Here is a 26,707-nt window from a genome sequence, read left to right as displayed (position 1 = left end):
TCAATTCAATACAAAAAGATAAAATATAAAACGACAGAAATCATGTATAAATTCAATAACCCTTAACAATTTGTATTAATTTAACTAAATTGTGTAGGAAACAGGGTAATCATAAAACATCTTTGAACAAACGAAACAGCTTTTTACAAATTAAGCTCGTTCAGCTTAAAGAGGTCTGTTTCCCTGGCGATTAAGACGTTATTTTATTTTGTATTCTGACAATGTAATGTTTACGAATTCCTGTTTGTGAATAACACAACACTAAATAAAATGAATGGCAACATACATCAGCAAAATAGTAAATACAAATGAGTATAAATCTTTTCAAAACTAGCTTTAGTTGTTTTCTTCCTGTTTACAATGTTCTTATGATAGCTTTAATAATGTGTTATTTCAAGTGCTTTTTTATATAATTATATCATGTGATATTGTAACGCGATAATATTTATATATTTTTTAATAATTGTATTTGATTAAAATAAAGGTGATCACTACAAAAGTACTTTTAAGTAATTTTTTACTTTTTTTTAGTTTAGGAAAAAGGAAAGAAAACAATCTGTTTCTACCAATCTGTTTTCTTCACGTACGCCTGCTGTGTGTGTACATCGATCTGATACAGCAACATGAAAAAAAGAAACATTCTAAGTAGAATTTTAGCGAAAGCTTAGGGTAGGACCTAAATCATTCTCATGTTTTTTTCATGAATGAAACGTTAACGACTTTTTATGTTAAACTTCTGGTTAAAACACATTTCATTTCAATTTTGCATCCAACATTGTTATGGCAACTCGCATTTAGACACTTTTCGTAAAACAGAATCTACAAAAGACTGAGAAATAATCTTAAAATGTAACTACCCAAGCGATACTTAATTTTTAAAATAGATGTATTTGTGAGATTCAGAACATGCGAACACATGGGGACCCTTAGTATAAGACGTGTTATTAAAATGGGAATTGGCAGAGTTATTATTAAAAATCTGGGCTTTACACAGAAGTAGGATAATTGGCCATTAGGATGTATGTACGATATTACATTGTTTGAGTGCTTAAGTTGTCACTGTTGGTAAAACACACACTGCTGTAACGTGTCACTCTGATAAAACATAAATACACAAAACACCTAACTCTTCTTGGTGACGAGTTCACAGCTATAGCCTACTTTGGATGAAAGAATAGCTTATCACCTTGAACATAAATACACAAAACACTAACTCGTCATAGTCACGAGTTCATATCTATACTTTGGATGAAACAATAGCTTATTTAGCTTTGAACATAAATACACAAAACACTAACTCGCCATGGTCACGAGTTCATATCTATACTTTGGATGAAACAATAGCTTATTTAGCTTTGAACATAAATACACAAAACACTAACTCGTCATGGTTACGAGTTCATATCTATACTTTGGATGAAACAATAGCTTATTTAGCTTTGAACATAAATACACAAAACACTAACTCGCCATGTTCACGAGTTCATATCTATACTTTGGATGACACAATAGCTTATTTAGCTTTGAACATAAATACACAAAACACTAACTCGTCATGGTGACGAGTTTCACATCTATACTTTGGATGAAACAATAGCTTATTTAGCTTTGAACATAAATACACAAAACACTAACTCGCCATGGTCACGAGTTCATATCTATACTTTGGATGAAACAATAGTTTATTTAGCTTTGAACATAAATACACAAAACACTAACTCGTCATGGTTACGAGTTCATATCTATACTTTGGATGAAACAATAGCTTATTTAGCTTTGAACATAAATACACAAAACACTAACTCGCCATGTTCACGAGTTCATATCTATACTTTGGATGACACAATAGCTTATTTAGCTTTGAACATAAATACACAAAACACTAACTCGTCATGGTGACGAGTTTCACATCTATACTTTGGATGAAACAATAGCTTATTTAGCTTTGAACATAATGCACAAAACACTAACTCGTCATGGTGACGAGTTCACATAATTTTGGATGAAACAATAGCTTATTTAGTTTTAACATAAATGAACAAAACACTAACTCGCCATGGTTACGTGTTCACATATTATACTTTGGATGAAACAATAGCTTATCACTTTGAACATAAATACACAAAACACTAACTCGTCATGGTGACGAGTTCACATCTCTATACTTTGGATGAAACAATAGCTTATCACTTTGAACATAAATACACAAAACACTAACTCGCCATGTTCACGAATTCATATCTATACTTTGGATGAAACAATAGCTTATTTAGTTTTAACATAAATGAACAAAACACTAACTCGCCATGGTTACGTGTTCACATATTATACTTTTGATGAAACAATAGCTTATCACTTTGAACATAAATACACAAAACACTAACTCGTCATGGTGACGAGTTCACTTCTATACTTTGGATGAAACAATAGCTTATTTAGTTTAAACATAAATGCACAAAACACTAACTCGCAATGGTTACGAGTTCACATAATACTTTGGATGAAACAATAGCTTATCACTTTGAACATAAATACACAAAACACTAACTCGTCATAGTCACGAGTTTCACATCTATACTTTGGATGAAACAATAGCTTATTTAGCTTTAACATAAATGAACAAAACACTAACTCGTCATGGTGACGAGTTCACATATTATACTTTGGATGAAACAATAGCTTATTTAGCTTTGAACATAAATGCACAAAACCCTAACCCGTCATGGTGACTTACTTTGATTCCATTTTGGCCCAAGTTTAGTTAATAACTCTCATTCTTGTTAAAACAATTACTATTTTCTTTTCAATGTGTCTTTTTCATATTTTATGTTTTGTAAAAAGAATGGTTTTATATATTTGCAATTCATAAACTCGACCTATTTCAACGATTTCAATGATACATTTGGGAAATAATCAATAATAATCAATCTTTCTTTCTACTCTCTCTTCGGGAAACGAACGCTCAAATGACTATTGAATAAATTTCTATGTTTAGGCCCTATACTTTGAGTTTAAGACAATACAGAATTGTTGTAGATTAAATGTACTTAAGAGGCTTAAATCAAAGAGATTAGTATACATAAACAGAATCTTCTAGTGATACGATATCTGATGTGCAGTCAGAGAAGGAAACATCAAATCGCCATTGAAACATTCATGAATTAATACTGTCAATACAATAAATAGTCTTACTCTTCGATAACAGTAACCTACTCTGATTTAATCTTACAAAATAATGAGACTTGGGATTGTATTACCAAAACGATTGACAATTAAATGAATAAAACTCTCTTTTTTTTCTAAATTTGGTTGAGGAAATATATGATTGAATGGATAATATTCAAACTAACATTTCTTCTATGAGAATTGATAGACTTAATTTATGTTTTCAACGTAAAATAATATGGGCCTACATATTATCAATTATTATAATAATACATGCACAATATATAATGTGTAATGTACTAATTATACTGGTACTTGCTGATTCAGTTATACATACAGTCATTATTTCCATTTGATGATAATTGTAAAAATAATTATGAAAACATAACTACAACAGTAAAAGCCTACATGCAAAATGATAAATCTTTGAAAGATACGTTAATTACAATAAATCAACGTGGCACATAACATTAGGCCTAATGTTAAAATCAATCGAGTGTGTTTTTGAAATTTTAACTGCTTTTTGACTAGATATAGTTTAATATTAAACATTATTTCATATAAACAATATTTTCATTTTCCCTTTTGGTGAGCAACTTGACAGTGATTCATTTCGCTTTTTGGTTAACCAGTCATTTGAATTTTGAACTATTTCCTTTTTTGTTTTGTCATGTTTTTGTTATTTTCTGCCGATACAAATGGCAGCTACGGTTCTTCTATTTATCTCCTGGATTTAATCTTCACTAACTTGTTTGAGTCTCCATGTCGTCCCCCGACCAATGATACTTTTTTGGTTAGTCTATGTAAACATATATTTCTGGTAATGTTTACTTTTAGTCGAATTAATTAAATTGAATTGAATTGAACATCTCATGGGTATTGGTATTTAGGTAATGTATTATTCCAATAGATACTAATCGGATGAAGGGATGAACCAGATGATTCCACTCTTTCCTTGAGGAGGAACATTGGATTTCGATAATAAAAAGGTGCGTGGCAACACATCTTTCAGATGGGAGAGTTAGAAGAGTAGAGGAAATTCCACTCTTCCTCTTCCCTGGTATTTCTTATGATTCGGATATTGTTGAAGTGAACTAACGCATTGTGTCGTGAAAGTGAATTCGATTCGTTTTTAACGGAAGCCTGAGCAAATCAAATCAAACTTCGTAAAACATTTTAACAGTAATGATCACCTGATGTCGCCAGTTCAAGGTTAACCGATTAAAAATCACTTTTGAAAATTGTTTGATTTTGATGTGAGCTTCTACTTAAGTTACTTTTCATCGACGTTATAATCTTTTATATAGTGTTCTTATGGCGCTTACTTATCACACAATCTGTGAAATGGTGGTTTTGATAGTCTGTAAGCTGTTCGGCCTTGCCGGATGGATTGTCAGACGGGTTAACAGGCATCGCAAAGGGTATAATGTTAAGTAGACCTATATAATTATGGCTTTGATTGGAAATTGCATTAATGTATTGAATTGAACAAAACCAAGCAATAAAGTATCGTTTGTGGACGTAACAACAGAGGCCTACTATTGGCTCAATCTTTATTTCGGTTTATATTGTCTTATGATCTGTATAATGTTCTGCTGAATTTTGTTGATTCAAAATTGTTGTCAAAATTCCAGTGGGCCTACATTTTTCCAAGATTTCAAACAGGTCTGTCATAGTTATGCTTTTTCAGGAAGATATTCTTATTACACAGTTAAAAATAGTGATATTGATGTTCATTTAATGTTTGTTTGTAAAGGGCTTATGTCGTTAAAATAAGTAGCTGAATTCTAATTCTGATTAGGTTTCAGAAGTAAGAATATGTATTTATACCTAAATTTAATCTAATAATGTCAAAAATATCATGTCAATCCAAGAGAAATTTCACTACAGAGTACGGTTCCAAGAATTAAATATATGTCATGAGCAACGATTAAGGCACTTAATCTTCATCTCCTTGAATTGAGATGGATAAGAGAAGATCTTTCTAAAAAATAAACTGGACGTGAAAACAGGAAAACATAGATCCAAAATTCATAGAAAAACACGTGCATGAAACTGAATTTAAGGATACCTTTCTTCGCTCAACGTGTTACATAACTGTAACAATGAACTATTTTCGAACATACTTTCGAAAGACAGCTGGATATCCACTAGCAGATATTGAAAATGCGGCCCTCAATCAATCTGGTTTAACGATGGGAATATACAAGACTAATGCTTTAAAATCCATTAATCCTAAATCTATAAGTGTAACACTCGGAATGTTAGTTAGATAAAATAAAACCCGGTGGCTTCATTATGTTATATTCAATATTATTATTCAATTCAATCAAAATGTCAATAATAATGATTGTACATTTAGGTTGAATGAAGTGAAGTGAACACTTGTTTTAGTCATTCTACTTTTAAAACAATTCAGCACAAAGTAAGTATAAACACAATTATCCTATGCAGATTATATTATTTACTTTAAGACATAACAAATTTATGAAAGTAGGTTTATTTTCATTCTACTACTACGGCAATTATTGCAATCGAGATATTTCGAATGGGGCGGGTATATATCAAACAAAAATCAATGAATTAATAATAGCTTAATTTAAAAAAAATCAAGAATTGGGTTGGGAACACAATTCTATTTTGAGAACGGAGAGGGCGGGTTTTCGACCTCTTTGATCAAGCACCCTCAATACATGTAAAGATGATTAAAATCTAATTTTCTGTTGGTAGAATAACCTGATTATAATTGGTGTGAGAGGGAGTGAGGTTGGGAGGGAGTATTGCGTGTAAAGGATCCGCTACTGTTGTCTTTCTGATTTTTCAGTTAAATATTATAATAACTCATTTAAAGCCTTGACATGTCACTCAGGTTATTGTCGGTAAATATCGATATACTGTTGTGAAAATCGAACCAATGTTGCAGTGGCGATCACCTCTGAGAGCAATTCATAGGTTTATTTGGTACATTATATTTTAACCTAATGGTTATCAGAAAAAGGCGGTTCAGGAGTTTAGTATCTGAAGACGTCAGTATTATCAGATGACTCTCAATAACGGTGAGTTCAATTTGTGAACATCACTATAAAGTGACGTTGTTATTAATGTTGAACTTTCACGAAGATTAAAATCAGAACATATTTTAACATACCACGTCCATTGTTTTAGAAACATTAATGTTTCTGATCCTAATTTCAATTGAACTTGTTATCTTTAGAGTTTTTATAACCTTTTGCTAAATGCCAGGACGAGATGTGTCATAGCCTGGTTCCCACTAGGACGCAACGCAAGTAATTTAACCAATCCACGACGCGTTGGGTGATGAGCCATCGCGTTGTCATTGGTCATTTTGTTGTTCTTTCGTTGCGTCATAGTGGAAACAAGCTTTAATACCAATCCATTAATACAGCATCATAGTAACATCGTCAATATAATGTCATTATTTTTTTTTTATCAAACAATATTAATAAGAAAAATGTAACAATTCATAAATATGACGCACTCCTCCTAATGGAACTTTACGTTTGTATGAAAACATTTTGATATGTATAACCAGTCAATGGCCCATAAACTTCATAAACGTGTAGTAAAAACACCGCGACAATGTATTAACGAGAAAAACATGTGTATTAGATTGATCAAAGTAAAAAACGTCACATGAAACCAATAATTATATAAATAGGAATAAACATTAGTGCCGTAAACATTAGCAATAACACTTGGTTCAAGTACCTTAGGGGAATACCTCATACGTACCGGTAATCAATAAAAACAATTCTACTACCCATTTTACTCATTTTTTTTTTTAAAGAAAGGTTGAACACATTACGGTATGCAATGGAGTTAACCTTATGAATGCAAAATCACCTTTCAGAGAAAACTATAGACAAGTTAAAGAATATATTCATGTAACAATTGGACAACAAACAGTTGTAATGTATAGGAACATTTAGCAGTAATATACACAACGACTGACTAAGCCTTTGTGCTTATTAGAAATACGTTAAAATTAAAAATATGCAAATGTTATAGAACTTCTTTTATTAATTATAAACTCTTCACAAGATATATTTCCCATTCCCATCATCATCACCTTAAGAACACAAATTCAGATTTAGGTTGATATAATAAATGCATTCTCTATTTTATTCAAACCCACAGGCAACATTGTCAAGCATCTAAACATTTAAATATATATATCATTTTTTCATTGATTTATACTTGTTTTATGACCAGTGGATAGAATCACGTATTAGCATCAGTAAGGAGGCAATAACCTTTGTTATCAAATATGTAGAAGATCTATATTTTCTTTAAGTTTCAGAATATATTCATTTCCTTTGTGGCAACAGCTCTTTATCAAAACTGTACTGTAAAACTACTGTAAAAAAAAGAATACAGAAGGAGACTCTTACTTAATTATGATGGTTATGATAACTAGAGGGTGAGCTCGCTTCGCTCGCTCCCCCTCTAGGACGTGTAGACGATGGTTCTCGGAATGATAATGACTCGGTTAAAAAGTTTTAGAAGGACATTCTGGCCTGTACGGTTACCATTATTTAAATACTTTTGATATTCGTAAAACTAAACCTACTTACTAACCTGTTTCAGTCTCTTAGATAATTAATTTACGTAAAGTGTTTATTGTAGATATGAAAAGTGGTAAAAAAAGAATAACAAATGCTTGGTAAATTGTAGATAACAGTCCGATGAAATCTACTAAAAATAGTATAATTGTGTTATAAATATAATACAATATTGTGTGTATAAATGTGGATGGGCGTTTATTAGATGGTATTTGGATGGGTGGGGGGTGGGGGTTGAGTGGCGATAATTATTTTAAGTGATGTTTTATTGAGGAGGTGTTCCGGGCATTTATTCAAATAAATACCATCCTAATTGATATAATTAATACATTATTCCGCGACACAGTGAGCCGTTTTGGCCTAAGAAGGAAGACGTTTTAGACGGCTTGCAACATGGGCAGAAGTATCACAGGGTCCTGACGGGACACAGATAGCGCACAGTATACATAAAGTCCTGGCAGCTTCTCAACAACTCAGCTATCGGGGTTTCATTCGATTTCAAACAAAAGACATCAATTCTCGCGATGTCATTTTATATAATTATTTCCCACAATTTACTCATATGTTTTATGAATATATTTAATTTGATCTTTATGTAATTACTATACCTTCACACGCGCGGTCCGAAAACAAACAAAAAACCAAAATGGCTATCGCCACCAAACACCAACGGCCAACTTCGTTGAAACAGGGAGTTGTTTTACAACTCCCTGGTTGAAACCAACAATGCAGGGAACTTGCAAGGTGATTGACACACCTTACCGTGAACCCGGAAATAACTTCTACCGCGCGTAGAGTTAAAATTTACCGATTGAAATCAGAAAATTTCTTATAAAACCCTTTATAATATCTTCCTAAGATAGAAATATGGAACAATAGCGTCGATGTGAAAACTAATGTTATCAAATCTACGTTTCGCGGTACATCTGAGATAGATAAGGTAGGTATCCATGGCGGAGATTTGTACCGAAGTTTTTGCATTGTGCTCGCCTATGTCAGAATTAACCATAATTTATATATAGATGCTTTATCCCTTAAATCCAAAATTATGAAGTTTGTTACAAAGTTTGGTCTCGTCAGCCAAATGATTTTTGTAACCATTGTCGGAATTTTTTACTATTTCTATAAATACTTAATCTTTCTTTATTTTTTTCTTTTCATTTATTTATTTTTTAATAACCGTTATTTTCATAGCGCTTTTGAAACAACAAAATACGAAAAACGACAATTGTCCATCACGGATTTCAAACGGACTAAATATGAACTCATACTATACATTATGGCAGTTTCTATATCACTCTATAGATATTATTAGTTGTTAATAAAGTGTCACTGTGTATCAGTATTATTGTATAGCAAAAGCATTTTAATTATTAGTGCTAATCATATTTGATGAATTGTAAAGTTCAACAACGAATGTGCACGTTTGTTTACCCATTACCAGAACTTAAGAACTAATTTTTGCCTTTGTCAATATGAGAAATTGGAAACACGCACGTATGCGTGTAATTGAATGTATTAGACTTGTGTATAACCAAACTAAAGCGTTTACATAAACACATTATACAATACAGTATGTAGTTGGCTTTTTAATTTATATATAAGACAATGCTTTATCGGACATACTGTAATATTGTACTTGGACGGATTACAATTTAAATACTTTTGTCTTGGTGTAAGCTTGTCTAATCTATAAGACTTTTCCAAAGCCATGGCTTAGACAACTGGCAAAGTCCATTACAACAGTCGTCGAATACTATGTTGATGGCGCTATTTGAAAGCTTATTTAAGAACAAAAATATTTTAGTTCCATTCAAGTAATCTAATTTATTGACAATCAACTTCGCGAGTATCACGAAAAACGTAGAACAACATTAGCAGACCAAGAAGAAAATGCGATATTTCAGCTTTTCTGATTTTTCAAAATGTAAAGATCTAGATTAATCTAGTATTTTAAAAGAAAAAAAATAAATACTAATTAAGGTATAGTATTAAATAAAGTTGCAATTGGCTGGTTTTTAAGCATTGAAATGTTTTATAGGATTGTCTTATAACAGGACTTATGCCACAGTTAGCATGAATATTGTAATGTTGTACTTTCAAACAAACAAACAAACATAATCATTAGGTCTCACTGAGAAATTGCCAAACATAAAACAGAATTTGAAATTAACTTAATGTTGTAATATTTAATAATTGAAGTGAAAATATACACGTGAAATAATTAGGTTACTGCTACTAAATGTTAGTAAATGGGAAATGAATTCTACATTTGTAAATAATTGGTGGGAAATTAACTAAACTGATACCGTATCACGTAGATTGTGTGCGTAAAGGTACAGAAGGACATAATATATGCAATAATGTTTACTTCACGTAATGATATCATAGTTAATTTGACTTTACTCTATTATCGCTACTGTCATTTCGGCACTAAGGCAGATTGTTATGTTTGTGTTAGAGGTCCTTTTACATGGATTGATTCATTACAGTATTAAACGGCACATGATCTGCACCAGTACATTCAATTGATCAAGTAAGATCACAAGGGCATAATCATCTTTTAATAATATGTTGGTAAACTTATATTCGCTTCTCTGTGATAAATATACAATTTATTTCTTTCTATTAGGCCTCAAATTATCAATTTATTTATGTTTATGCATTTTGTGGGCTTAAAAAACGATTATACTTGATTTTCTTAAACCATTTTCCGGCAACAAAAACATACAAACAAGAAATTCTCAGGATTTGCTTGAATGTGCGGTACATGCATACATCGTATGGTGGTGTTTATTGGATTTCTCAGCAATACCACCGAGTCGATTATTTCTGTAATACCTCTTCTTCAAAAAATAAAGTCCTTTTTTCTAAACATCTAAACATCATTTCTGTTTATGTCGTTGATTGTTGATGCTTCTAATCTATGCAGCATAACATAACTTATTAATTGGATCTGTCATCACTTATAATCTATATGATTTATATTGCTTATGAGTTTATTGTCTGAAAATATTCATGTTTACTAATTGAATACATTGCGCATGTGCGCATATGCGTGGTGGACATTAGTGTTGATTACGATAATTGAGTTGGAACTTGATATATTATTGTCCAGCGACCTTCCTGTTTGTTATAACACAAGTGCAATAAAGAACTATGAGCAATAATGGATCGAAATTGATATTCGTTTAGAGCCGTATATTTCATTCTTTCCTGGATACGCTTTTTTTTGGAGTGATCGAACTGAATTTAACTGAGCATGCGCGCACACTTGATTGATTTCTTGCGTGTCTACTGCGTTGCTTTAAATACAATACACAGTGCAAATCGCTATACCAGTTGACGCTACAGACGATGCACACATGACAGCGGCACTTGCCAGAACGAGGAACAAGTTGTAAATGTGATTATACCTGTTCCTAACAAGACAGAGAGTTTAAAAGGTAAGGTGTTTTGCTGAGTTCTAAATAACAAATGTAATAACAGTCAGTGATAATATATAATTACTACACCTTGGATAAATCGTACAGTTATCTCGGCTAGGAACAATCGTGACTTAATAATCACATCAATATGTTGTTATTGTACTTCATAATTGATGTTTATTAGTCACAGTTTATTAAACAACTGTCTACTTTTTATATAAAAATAAAATAAGACACTCTGATCAAGCTTATATTAACTGTAACTTTCGTTATTATCATTGACTATTGACAGAAATATAATAAAACAGATAAATAGAACATAATATGTACAATGCAATAAGCAATATAATTATCGAACGTTGTTATTAGTAAATTTGTAGACACATATTATATTTTTATGGTGGTTATATAAGAATAGATAATTATCATGGTGGATAGCATTCAAAGAGTATAAAAAAAGATAATCACAATAAAATAGCTTATTATACATTTTAAGATTTTAATAACAAAAGCTCACTGGTTGTAGTTTCTCTAACAAATTGTTGTGACGTAAATAATAAAACTTTACTGAACAAAAATAATCTATTGCTTTTTTTAAATTAGCTTGAGGTATAGTTCCAAGGCGGCAGTAGATTGTTACAAACGAAATCTAAAAATAAAGATACTGTAAAGTACAGTTATGTAATTGCTTATAATAGATGGAAAAAGAGGAGATGAGTATAAAGAGTCCGAAATTATTCTCATGAGAAACATAAAAGGATAATACCTTCAGTAAAAGCCTAATGAGAGAAGCCGGAAAGTCATTATCCATTGGGCTATAAAAGATTATCGATTAAGATTATCTAAAGGGTTATGTCCCTTCATTGAACCATGTATGAATTAAATTTATCCACTAAAGCTGCATTCACACTTGTTCCATTTCACGGAACGGAAAACGTCTTCCGAATCCGTCTACGATTTTCAATTATTTCAGTTCCGATCCTTCGAACGGATCAATTAATAATGCTGCTTTAAAACAAACGCGGGAATTCTGATTGAATTTTTTTCTCGATATTTCTGTATTGAATGTTATCATTATAGAGGGGAAAAGAGTGTTTTAATTGCAGGGACACGTCTCCGCGCTGCTATCTACGGGATAACATTACTGATTGTCTGTATGACATTTAGTTAGCACTCATCACAGGGTTTAAACCGAATTGTTTCTTACCATTATTCTGCCTCTATGGGGATTCGATTATCGGTAATGAACAAAGCAAAAATCTTAATACCGTTTTTACGTAGATGCAATTTATTCAATTAATGTGTTTGAACATTAGAAAAATATGTCTCGTATGTGTTATTTATAAATGCTATCGTACTGTGTGTGTCTATCTTTAAGTGACTGAAACCATCATTATAGCTACGTTTAGATGCGTTTTACCGCATTAAAACCGAGTTTATTGCCGTACTAATATAACAAATACGAATTGTTACTTTCTATTGAAATTTACACCACAAAGTATTCTATTGTTAAATCTATTGTCTTCTGCTTGATATTCAGCGTAACTTACTCAAGAGAGAATATAAATGTATTAATATATTTATTTATGCAGTTTAATATATTCGCCTTGCTCCGCACAATATTCTTGTTACCTAATAGAAAGTCCGCTTTCGCTTAAATTAACCTTGAATTTAGTGTTTCCTGAAAAAAATGTTCGTGGCCTGATGATTATGATTTTCATTTAGTATATCTGCACCGCTGGAATTGAATTACACGAATATTAGAGTATGTAATCAGGACAAAATTACAATCAGCACCTAAATAACGGCGATTCACTGCGAATAAGCAAATGTAGAAAGTATTCATAACAATTTATTATAATAAACATTAAAAACTGTAGGTGAGATAAAACAATACAATCGGTGAGAGATTACATACCTTCAATGGCGAACCTCCAAAAAATGAATAAAAAATAATCTAATTTCATTTCAATTGACCACATGTTTCAATTGTGAACTTAAACTGTTTTCAACGAATATACATTCGGTTGTGCGTTTCTGTCCCGTCACAAACAGAAAGAAATGCGAATACGCATGCGTAAATTCAACACTTCGAGATTAAAACATGCTTAGTGTGGACTCTTTTCTAAATTTCTCACATTTTTCAGCATGCAAAATAAATAAACTATTGAACTAACGTGAATACATTATTGTATCGATTTGGACCGAGAGTGTTCCAGAGTTTGACATTTTAATGTTAACCTGTCGTTTGTTATTACCATTTTTAAACAGTCATAAGTCATATAATCTAAAAGAATCTCAATGGAGGCACCAGATGTATTAGAACACTGTCACCGTATTCTCCTACCTGAGCTGATAAAAGAAGATACTTTTTAATATGTCAGAACTAATAGACATTTCCCTAACAAGATGCTGTATTTTGTTGAGTATCACATATTGAACAAGATTTTTTAGCATAATTCAAGAAGAAAATAGGTCTATAAGGGCTTGGGTGATTCATGTTACAAGGTACCTTTATACATTAATTTCTTCTAAATACGATCTAAATGGGAATTTCTGAAGAAACAACCTAGAGTTAGTCTATAAGTATTGAGAAACCCACTGTATATGATACCAGAATGTTGCTTTTATAGGCTTATGTTTGATCCAGTCCCTGGGCTGTTTGTGTTGTTGATAAACTAAACAAAAATAAAATATATATAACATAGAGTACAATTGTAATGTAGATGTCTAGAATTGATTATCGAAATATTACCGACCTTGAAGAAGAAGAACGTCTAACTGTGCGTTCAGTCGTCGTAGGAGTTCTTAACGAAGTATTAAGTTTTATTATGATATTTTATTAATGTTACATAATTCAATCAAGTCACGTCAGCTGCAGATAATATTATAACGTCACTATTGATTTTGATAAAATGTAATTAAACATGTGACGAAACCACGTAATTCTCCCTGTATTTAACACGCAATGAACTATATCGGTGTTTATCACAGTAGAAAGTCTATAGTGCACATCTCAGCCATTTTCTGATCATCAGAAGATATTAAGCAAATTTAAGAACTCCGTTTCGCTTCTGAAATATTAATTTAACCTGTGCATTTATGAACTTGTTCTTTGAACTGATTTAAAATCTATAAAATAAATCAGTTCAAAGAACAAGTTTTTATGAGAGGTATAGGCCTAAGTTATTATTTTCTGGACGATACCTGACGGTTACTACTTACCCCAGTTTTACCAAACAGCATCTCATTTGATTGTCAAAGTTTACACGTGCTTTCAATTATTTAAACTTTTTTAACAATTCATTCCGTGATTATGGATTTGATTATTGAAATATACAGCGTGTCATTAAACAGTTTGTAACTTATGCTTACATCAAACATTGGAAGCAGTTTACTGTTTAAATCAACACTATATAGTTTATTTCATTGATTTTTACCTTCTTTATCGACTTTGTATTCGCTTACCTGAAATATCAAACATAGGATTATAATTGCACCAGCCTTTGAAACATTTACTTAACTCGATGCGATACCTGCCTCTATTGATTTCTCCTCTCTCTGTCCTCTTCACATCTATTAGATGCATGCTACATTATATTTACAACATGTACAGAGTGCTTATATTGATGACAAGTCATCTTCATTCATTTCACTATTTATATTCATGAATAACTACTCATATCCACATAGCCTAGAACAGTTTACCCTATTCCCGTTCCGTAAAGGTCGATATCTGTGTCTTTCAAATAAAAAAATACATAATTGTTCATCACTCAGTATTTTCTAAAAAACTGAAAAATCCAAGGTTATGCCTCGAAATCACATTGTAACACACACGTTATGGTAATATCTTGTTTTAAAATTTAAAATTTCAGTTTTTGTTCTAGTTTCCTATATATCAAAACATTTAGGTTACTATGATTGTAACTCAATACTCGTGCACACTGACTATTATTACAATTCCCGTTCGTCCCTAATATAATTGCCGAGCATTAAAAAATGATCAAACTCTGATTGGGAAATTTATTTTCTACTTTTAATTTGTATCATAACCTTTAATTACAAGAAGATTATTTCCTATTAGTACAACTGCATTTAAATCCGGTGCGTGGTACAACCATACACTGCAGATTAATTAGTATATTACTAAATTCCTTAAAGACTTTTGTAGGACTCTAATGACACGACTGAAGGTCGCGGGTATCCATAAGCCGTTTTTCCATTATCCTGTATTAACATGACAAATAGATCCCCAAGCAAAATCAATTTAAACACGTTATATTTCAACTTGTAAAAGCAAGTTCACATAAGCTAATAGATTTATCTGCGTATACACACTATTTGTCTTAACTATCTTATTGTATCCTGATTTAAAAAAAATATATAATCCAATATTTAGACAGATTCATTTTTTATTTATCTATTGATGGTAGTGTATAGGTCTACAGTAATGTCCCAATTTTTTCTTCCATGATAGTTAGATGTGAAGCATTGTATATTATTCCCAGTTGAATCACACGAAGAAGAGGAACTAAAGCTTGGTTCCCACTCGGACGTAACGCAAGAACGCAAGCGAATTGACCAATGAGAAGCGACAGTTTGATTCATCCATAGCTTGTTATTGGTATCACTTGCGTTGCGCTTATGTTCTTGCGTTACGTCCTAGTGGGAACCAAGCTTTAGTTCCTTTTTGTCGCAGTGCTATGGCGTCGTTGTATCTCAATCATCAGAGAGCGGACGTCAAAATGCCACTGAACACGTTCTCAAATTTAGAAGTTTTTGGTTAGTTGACTTGACGCATGCGCAAATCATTCATTCAAATTTTCACTGATTATACATGCTAACAGTTTCCATTCGCAGTCTCTTACATACAGGCTAAAATAACAAGTAATTATGTATCTTGATTGTGCACCATAAAGAGTGATGCATTTTATAGTGTACACGATTGATTGACGAATTCAATATGAAGGCACCAAAAAAGCGCCATGCGAAATAATTGACATGTCGTGTTTATTATTATTCTACTTAGTATAGGCCCATCTTTCCTAATTTCTATAGATGTGTCAGTGCCGCCAAGTTTGTCACAGTTCAGAGTTGGCTAGCTAGGTGAAGTTAATACTTCTTACGGACACAATTAGGCCTACCTCAACATAACATGTTTTACACGATCATCATGTGGTCTAAAAACAAGAAACTGATGGGGCTGTTTCATGTCAAGCGTTGGTAACAGACCTATCTATGAAGCAGCAAGAATACAAATAAACATTCTTATCTATTTGTGACTGATTGATGATGAAAATAAAAATAATCATACATTTATTGAACCAATCTTTCCATCCTAAAACATTGATCCATATTACTAGATATAGTGATTGCAAATTCCTGATGGGTAATGACGTGAGAGCCCAGGAAGATATTAATGGTTTAATAATGGTTAGCAGGATGGGATACTAATTCCATTCTTGTCAAATCCACCTATGATAGCTGATGTATTTCTTGTGTTGCAAAGGAATTGTCACATACTTGTGTTTTTAATCTAAATAGTATAGGATCATAGACACATCATATACTCTCATTCCCTGCAACGAATTTACTCTTTCCAATTGTCGATGTCAAATAATGGAAACGATACAATGCCTTACAGTTGGCAATGACATTTCAACTTTACGTAATAAGAGTTGATAGTTCAATTCGTACTGAAAATTAATAGATATTTCAACGAATACAGAACTTCAAAAAGGCACCATTTAATCACGGATACGGAGCTTTGTTGTACAAATGGAATATCAATACTGACGCATTACTCTAAAGTATTAGTTATAAATTAGAATTTGGACTGATCTACTTCTTCTCAAATTCATATAGAAGATTGATTGATTGCAATCAAACTTTCACATCAAAGCTCGTATAACCCAGTTCTATAGATTATTATTTATTTTCTATATCACCTGCTTTTAGGTTTTCAGACATTTTAATTTTTGGGATCCATACTTCTGAGTTTGAAAAGGTTACCAAAATATAGAGGTTTCACGGATCGATTTTCATCTACTTTTAGAAAAGAACTAGTCACTTTCCAAACAGTTTGAAAAGGTCTTTTTGGAAGATAACTAGTAACTTTCTAAAAAAATGGAATTCTAATCGATTCTATTCAGGCCACCCGGTGTCACAGTCTTGCGTGTAGTATAACTGATTCTCGGGACTGTATATACTGTTTTTACAGTATATCATATGCAAATTCTTTGACAGTTTCACATATGCATCACATGTGATGCCATTTATAGACCATAAGCCCATAACATTAACATAATACAGCTTTACATGTGATATATAGTATGTGACACTGTTCTACTATACTGGACATAGCATGTGATGTGGATATACAGTAAAGAGAATCAACAAATGTATAGCAAGTAGTTTCTAGTAAAGTATTCGCCGTTCTTGCCTAATAGCTCCTAAATACTAATCAAGTTCAGAATTAAATTATATTCTACTTTACCTGGCGTCCATGTACAAAACATAATGGCTGAGTTTTTGTCTAGTGCGGCTTGACCGTACATCAATCTTTCCATATAATTTAATTATAAATCAATTTATTACCTATTCATAATTTGTCCACTTTATTTGCTGAATACATTTATTAGTTATTATATTACATTCATTAGTACAGCATGCATCATGAGAAAAATATTTTGAGGTTTGATATTAATTTGATGACATTTTCAATTCGGCCTTGTTATATATCTTTCTTCAACCCCTCCCCCACTCATATATCATTTAAATCTTAAAATCAACCAAAATGTAAAATGTAAAACCTCAAGTTATAAAAGCACCATTGTAATCATTTTATAACTATCGAGGCAAATTTCAAAAATATAATACTTGGCACTGGAAATACATATGTAGATCATGTTTTTTTCAATTGGTTTGCTAAGCATATACAAAGCTAATGTATTAAAACAACTAAATAAATGGAAATATGCCTCACTTCATCCTCTCTTTATAAATGAAAAAAATATAAGAAAATACATATTATCAATGCTATAAACAACAATTACGTATAAAAATAATGAAACGTATTACGTACCTGAAAAACTGTATAAATAAAAAAATGTATGTTTTTTGAAACACTATCCATAACGTATAATATTATAAAGTTTATTTTAATGTATGTGCAATATTTGTATACAGTACTATAAAAAGATTGTTTGTGTGCTGTCTTGTTCTATAATATTATTTTATTATATTATATGATAATGAATTTTTGTATATACATTATTGAATTAATAAAGATGGGAGAGACCCATAAAAGATAAAAAAAAACATGTTGTAATCATTATATAACTAACTTTCGAAATAAAAATTTGCAAACTGTATAATACAACTCTGACATGAATTTTACTAAATCTTAATATCATGTTATTTCTCTATTTCTTCTAATATTACTATGTTTAACAACTGAACATATCCTATGTACCTTTGTTTTGTCAAGGTGGCTTTTCTTTATATTGAAGGAGAAAGAAGAAATCAATACTTTGATTGATCAGATTACTTTGATTTGATTTGATGTTTTTATTATAAACTCCGTTGTCACACTACTTGCGCATGTGTTGATGGTTTAAGAAATATTTACAGAAACTTGAATTATTGCAATAATTTTTGTAGAAAATATCTGAAATAAAATCATTCTAGGCCATTGAAATGGAATATTTAAACTTATACTATTTACTGTTTTGACAATAAAAATAAAGCCACGGGGATGATATATGAAAGATGAAACGTTTTACTTTACCTCTTCATAAATATTGTGATTTTAAGATCTTGAAATCAAAGTCAATTATTTTCAGAATAAATTTCAACACGTCAAATATACTGTATATACGCAATAAATCCACAGCCGCTAACCATAACATCAGAATATGGACAATCAATTGCTTCTTAATTAATATTAAACAGAAATCAATCTCAGATAAATCGTCTTTTATCCAATTGATGTATGGCTTTTTAAAAAAACATATTTAGAGACAAAACAGAAACTTAGGACACGGATTTAAGAGCTACAGATTACGCTGTTAAAGAATCTTTCTTTGGCAAATCGAATGAGTAATTGGCACGCAGGAAATTTAAGAGACTTTCAATGCGCTCGTATACTGAAAGAAGTGTATATAGTCTTACTATTGTTTTAGATCAATATTCCTGATAAAAGAGTGATTGATTAACGTTTTACTTTAGATTATAGTATACGCCCACCACGTGTTTTATAAATGTTTTGTTTACTTCGACAAGATAAGAATACTAAAACACAACGTTTTTTTCTAAATATTATACACATTGTCATATCAACATCTATCATTAAAAGGTAACATAGGCCTACTAAATCCCATAAAATAATGAGCACGGGTTTTGGAAGGGCTGTCTTTTTGTGTTTTGCGGCTTGAACCACTGGTCTGCAATAACATTTCCAAATGGATGCAACTGGTTTCACTCTATAGCTTTTTGTCGTTGTAAACAAAAGACATTTTGGAAGTAGGTCTTATTTTTTTAGTAGCACTCTATTGTGTAAGATCTTGGCAGTAATGCGATGTTTTATTTTACCCATTGTTATTTTTTTTAAATTCTAAATTCATTGAAAATTGCTCTCACTGTCAGTTAATGCGTTTGTTAACAATAATTAATTATTAAATTATTCTTGTCTCATAATACAGATTGAGGGCGAGTTCAACACCAAGCTCACGTTCCAAAACGCATGTTTGTTTAAGAATTTAGCCTGACTAATTTGGATCGACATTGAACAGGTTAGTTTTTAAATACAAAACATTATTATTGATTTAAAAGAAATTAAATATCTTGCTGAAAATGGAGTCATTTAAATAATTTTCCTCTGGTTGTATAGGCGCCTTGAGCACTCTTGAGTGGTATGTGCGCTATAAAAATCCTACTATTATTATTATTATAGCTTCTCTCCAAAACAAGAACAACAACATCTCAATTTGTTCATATCATTTTAGCAATTCTATAATGCTGAACAAATATGATTATGACATTTACAGCAATAATACTTATTTTTACATTAATCATGCCACATTTTGTGTAGATATTGCACCGTATTATAACAGAATATTAATGTGTTGGTTCAACAAACACAATTTGAAAAAAAGATGCATTACGTTGTACAATGAACATGACTGCCGTACTGGAAAAAATGATTCTATTTGAAAGTTGTTACATTGTTCTCGTCAATATGTGTTTGAATGTGTTTGGTACCTGTGTATAAAGTAATTATAACTGAATAAAGAATCTGTCTCTCTCCTTACTGCCCTAGTTATTCTCATAATGTATAATTATGTACATTTCTGCTTCATTACTTTACGTAGCTTTTTATTACAATTTTTACAACATATTTTTTTTTATTAGGAATAATAAGCAAACTATAATTCGCCAAATTGTCTAGTTTTATTGGCACAAAGATAAGTAATGATGTGATGATGTTTATATATTTCAACTGCTTCATTACAGCTGAAAAGTTATCTTTTTATTGTTATATTTTTTAAGGATTTTATGTTAACGACGAATATATCTCCAGATAGGTAAAGTGTCGCATCGGGATTTCATCAGCTTTTGGTCTTATATATTTTTTTAAAGGATTTTTTGTTTACGCTGAATGTGTCTTGATGTGACTCCAAATACAATAGGTAAAGTGTCGCATTGGGATTTCACTAGGTTTAGGCCTTATCATCTTTAAGTATTTTGTGTTAATGCCGAATATATCTCCAGGTAAACTGTTACATTGGGATTTCATCAGCTTTAATTTGGTCTTTTCTTTTTCAAGGATATTCTGCTAACGCTGAATTTATCTTGATGTACCTCCAGATTGATATCGGGATTTCACCAACACCCTTCTTTAATAAATGTTGAATATTTCTAGATGTTAAGCAATGAATACTATAATATGACTGAACTGAGTATTTGATTTTCAACTAGAATTGATTGCGATGATATGATATTATTCCCATGTGGGCATGTTGAATTCCCACACATATTACACACGAGATTAAAATATTTATATGTAATTCACGAACATTTTCTGCATGGTTATACATGTTTCTTAATATCTCTTAATATTTCTTAAAGTCAATGTAACCATGTAATATGTTACATATAGCTGACTTACCTATAATGTTTCATTTAATAGCAATTCATGTCTCTCCGTAAGTTAATTTGGTCATTGCAATTTTACATTTAACATTAAAACACTCTTTTAAAGGAAAGTCTATATACAAAATCAACCAAACACACGGATTAGCCAGAAGACAGTACTGTGGTTATTATAAATGAGAATTGCCCTTTAATAACATTCATAAGGTTGAGGTGAAGGTTGAACCGGTCGCATAATTTACGTATTATATGCATGTTGATGCGTACTTTTGGTCTCCCAAATGTAGAAATTATACAGTCAAATTATCTATCTGTATAGTTTTGGACAATAGTGAGCGCACGTCATTTACAATTAGTTTACAGTCCAACTCACTTAGTCCACTCTGCACGATGCAGTTATGCAGGAACAATTTATTTAATGTAGGCCTGTAGCACGAAGAATCTAATTTTAGTTGTAATCAATGAAATTAGGGCCGTTGCTGTATAGAATACACTACAGGTATATACACTGATTATTTGCAGATACTTTGTGAGTAAATATAGTGATAAGATCATCGAGCATTGTCACGATCCATTAATAACGTATTATATGTCCATTTGTAAAGAATTGATGATGAGAATATAATTACTGCCATGTTTGAAACTATGAACTTATTTCGTCGATGAGTGAATGCGTTCTGCATCCAACCAATTCAGTCTCAGGCTTAGCATCTTAATGATTCAGTACAAATCTTAAAATCAAGTCATACATGTTCACATGTTACAACTGATTATATTAATTGGCTAGGATTTAACAATTGTCTGATGTGATTACTATTATTATTATTATGAATTTGTCTATGGTACGATGAAAATTATGATATTTTCATAGATACACTGGAAAATCTAGGTCTATAGTACGGTCATTATCAGATACTATTTCTAACAGGTTTGAATTGTTGTATGTGCATTCTCTTCATATACGTATATCAATAATAATAATAATTTATCAAACTATAAATCATACTGTATGCTTGTAACAAAAAGTCGATGTGATAAGTTAAACCAGGTTAATCGATTTCGTCAAATGTTTTGTTTTTGTTTGTTTACGCCTTAAAGTGCATAATATGAAGCTTTGACATTTCTATCCAAATAAATTGGAGTCTAGTGTCTATCGATTATTTTAGTGTTTATGATGATTCTTTTTGTTTTGAATCTTATAAAAGTAGAAAGGGTGATGATTTATACTCCTGGGATTGACGGCTGAATCATCCATTTCTTGATTGTAACGCACTACACCCACCACATAAATTTAAATTAGATGGATGAAAATATCTGTCTTAATATTAGATCATTTCCTCAGTTATCAGTTTCTCAATTATCAGTAGGAATAATATTACATTTTGAGATATGTAAATACAGTATCCAGATGGAGATGATACAATTACAATTTACATAACAATATTACAAGTTTTGGTAGAAACAATGTGCCGTTTTGAAAGCTATGCCATTTCATTGCAAACACTGACCATGGACAATGGTGTGTAATAGGATTTACACTTATCATCAACACAACACAAAGTGTTACAGGTTTATTAGCTATCGTAACCTAGGGAAACTAATTATTAGTTTAATGACAAGATGTTAAGAGCTTGCTTGGCACTTACTTTATGACGTCACATTTTGAGTACGCCATTTTAGGCGTCATAGTTTATTAGTCTATTATTATTATGTTTCAATAGAAATATTTACGCCTCTTAAAATCATGATGTACAGTATCATCATAGTTTAATAGCTAACAACACTTTTACAATTACTTTAGTATACTATAGATTATTCCATGTATAAACATAAGACAATTTTGTCAACGGTTTATTTTGTTTTTAACTGAATTGTACGCCATTTCGGTCGGTTGATCCATAAGAGATAATCCTATATTTCGTTCTAACAAATACTTAACGAACACGTATGGATCACCGCTTGTCATTTTGCAGGGTAACTGATGATTATTATAGTTCACGCCTCCAACTTAATCATAATATAACATAAGAATTGTAATATGCATCCATGTGTATTTTGAAATATTTTATTTATTTTAAAAACTAAATAAAAACCGTTAACCTAACAAAGTATAAAGTAATTCCACGCACGCAGAAAATAAAAAAACTAAAACAAATTCAAGGTGGAATTCCAATAATAGAACATTAATCCTTTTGTCTCCTGCTTTTCAACTAGCAGATTTATGTGTCTTAATGTGTTTTCATGTATAAAGTTGTCAAAGTGAACCGCAGATTGATAACATAAATCGTGATATACTAGTTATCTTACGTTAACCCAAGTTAAGTAACGCAAAATATAACTCAGATTTTGAACTATTTGTAATTGAAGTTTAACCAGTGACCGTTCTATATTATTAAAGAAACTAATTTTATAAACTACAGTATATAAAATGATGTATTTAAGCCTATCGTAATATTTCATAATAACGTAATTTCTTATGAATGGTCATTGAAATTACAAAATGTTATCAAAAAGCCGTTCCTCAAACGCAACGGAATAATCTTTCATATAAATTACTCGTTCCGTATACCGTCGCGAGAAAAACAATATTTTGTTTCACAATCTGGCATGTAGAAATTATATTTAAGGAAATTGATGAGATGAGAGTTGTGGTTTTATTTATCTTAACATAGCTTATGTATTCTACACTAAATTAATACCGTAAATAAAAGCGATTCAATTGTTGTTATTGAAACTATAACTGCTAAATCTGCTAATCGATATTGTACTTTATTCTACAGAAAACGTCTTGGAAAATGTCTGCGGATGTAATACAAATTTTCCTAGATCAGTTAAATTTAACTGCTGAGGAAGGATGCGAGTTGGAAGAATTCAGCGACTACTGCCTTAAAGGTCTGTCATATCAACTTCGCTTTATTCTGTGTACGTTGTTTGGAATAACATTCCTGTTTGCCTTTATTGGAAATTCAGTCATAATATACATCATCACATTCAACCGTAGAATGAGAACGATAACTAACATTCTTGTAGCATCTCTGGCAGTTGCTGATATGTTGATTGCCTGCGTGTGCATTCCATTCACAGTTGTGGAGATCATAAGTTTCAATTGGATACTTGGCACAATTGGTTGTAAACTTGGAAATTATTTGACAGCATTGGCCATAGCAGCAAGTATTCTGACATTAATTTGCATAGCAGGTGACAGATATCAGGTGATATGTCATCCTCACCAGGACAGAAAGATAAAAACATCTTGGCATGCTCTAGGTTATTTGGCCATAGTTTGGATTTTCTCAATATTGCTCACTTTACCCTTGTTTATCTTTAGCGATACTGAAAAGGTAATTTTGCTACTGGAATATACGTTTTGTAAGGAGACATGGGCGGAGGTTTACATCAAAAGCTACACTATTTTATTTACGGTTATTTTGTATATTTTACCATTTCTTGTGATCTTCGTTCTCTACTCAAAAGTTGTTGGTCAACTTTGGCAGCTCAAGGAAACATTCAGCGGTGGAGGCGGAAATGGAATATCTAGCGTAACAACAGGAAATGTCAAAAAGAAGAAGCGGGCCATTAAAGTACTTATTCTTATTGTGTTGGTGTTTGTTCTTTCGTGGTTACCATATCATGTACTTACCTGGATCCGTTTTGTATTAAAAACGAAAAAATTTGGTTTTGACGATAGTTCAAGAAATCTCTTTTTAATGTTCATTGTAAAGCTCATCGGGTTCAGTAGTACTTTCGTGAACCCCATTATGTATGGCCTTATGAACACTAACCTTAAACGTTATATCATGGTTGGAATAAACTGCCGTAAAATCAAACAATCCGCTCCTTCGACGAAAGAAGAGTTAATGATGCTACCACCAGAACAATGAAATTGTGGATTCAAACACTTTGTGGTGATCCCACTAAAGTGCACATTATTATTTTTGGTTAAAACTTAACCACTGAAGTTTTATCAGGGATCATATGTCCTTATTTTACCGGTTTCAACTAGCTCTCAAACAACTTACAAATTCTCACGTTTCTAACAATATTTATATGTTCCAATTCTATTCTCCATATACGCCAAAACGAACACTAAGGTCATCATCAGAGGTTTTATTCAGGCCTATACCTACACGAACTTCAACAAAATATTATGGACAACGCCTTGTCCTGGTCAGCTGCTGTTCTCTTGAACGCCCTTCCAAACTCAACCAGGAAAACCGAATCGCCCATCATATGCACATTCAACTCCTCAAATCCCACACCTTTTTAATTTGCACTTTCAATATTTATTCTTTTGCTCTTTTTTCCATTTTCTGTTGATTGTTCAGCGCTTGGAGTGCCATGCGTTTTGCGCTATATTAAATTGAACATTATTATTATTATTTTTAAATTTTAATCACTCAGGTGTTCTATTTTGTGCCAAATTCGGCACTCAAAATGTTAGCATTTTTTTTATTCGACAATTTATAAATTATTCGAGGAATGAAAAAGTTCTGCAACTCATGCATGATACAATGATGTAGAGTAACTTTCTCACGTTTCTAACAATGTAGATGGTATTCATATTCTGTTGACCTTTTCTGTTTATTCAGAAGAGGATTCTAATTACCCAAATGTGTTCATTTTATAATATATCCTGATAAGATAAATAATTTGGAAAATGTTTAATTTTTCATATGTACCCAATCATCTCAATTATCTTTCTTTTACTTGTCGTTCTATAACTTAAACATTGTTTTGAACAAAAATAGATTGTTTGTGCAATAACACCGAAAGCAGTTACCTATTGAATTTGATTAATTATTCAAATAATCACAGATTGTCACGATAATGTATATAATGTATATAATGACAAATATCTTTTTTTCCTTTGAAGCATATAATTAATATAATTATATAATCAAATTTCTTTCATGATAATATCTTATAGTTAAGTATTAAGCTCTGTCTACACTATCACTTTATGTGACAAAAAAGTGTGATGTGGCCAAATGTGGTAGTGATATGCTCAAATATGGTAGTGATATAACATAATCATGTCCATATATGGGCATATCATAAAGTGTGATAGTGTAGACAGAGCTTTATTCACTGTAAATGGATATCACATGGTACGTGTCTATTGTAAAAAGAAATATAAAAAAACTCTATTTGTTAAAATCACGGATTTAAAGATAGAACTTTGCATTTGCGGTTTCTTTGAAATATTTCGTATAGTAGTGTTGTTAAGTAAAATTAAATTAAAAATCTAATAGTAAACGCTATTGTTAATATTCGTCGATTCGTCGCTGAATCTACGTATTTCAATCTATGTAGGCAGGGTCATACTTTTATAGATAGCAAGTTGTAGTACTGTATGTACATTTTCCAGATGGTTTT

At 31.4% G+C, this 26,707-nt stretch overlaps 2 protein-coding genes across 3 annotated transcripts in view; both read left to right on the top strand.

Moving 5' to 3' along the window:
- Positions 1-26,707, top strand: part of LOC144845394 (tetraspanin-5-like) — a 206,048-nt gene that overhangs the window by 168,932 nt on the left and 10,409 nt on the right. The window lies entirely within an intron of this gene.
- On the top strand, positions 10,699-25,393 carry LOC144844709 (QRFP-like peptide receptor). 2 transcript variants are annotated; one of them, XR_013612460.1, is made up of 2 exons: positions 10,699-11,194; positions 19,882-19,965. XR_013612460.1 is itself a non-coding variant. In XM_078701737.1 (2 exons), the coding sequence occupies exon 2, from the start codon at positions 24,127-24,129 to the stop codon at positions 25,210-25,212; it is 1,086 nt and encodes a 361-aa protein (XP_078557863.1). In that variant the 5' UTR covers positions 10,699-11,194; positions 24,112-24,126; the 3' UTR covers positions 25,213-25,393. The 2 variants fall into 2 exon arrangements, 1 of the variants encoding a protein (XP_078557863.1); XM_078701737.1 differs by lacking the exon at positions 19,882-19,965 and adding an exon at positions 24,112-25,393.

This window comes from Antedon bifida, chromosome 6, assembly GCF_963402885.1.
Source record: "Antedon bifida chromosome 6, ecAntBifi1.1, whole genome shotgun sequence".
NCBI lineage: Eukaryota > Metazoa > Echinodermata > Crinoidea > Comatulida > Antedonidae > Antedon > Antedon bifida.
This window is presented reverse-complemented; position numbering and strand designations above follow the sequence as displayed.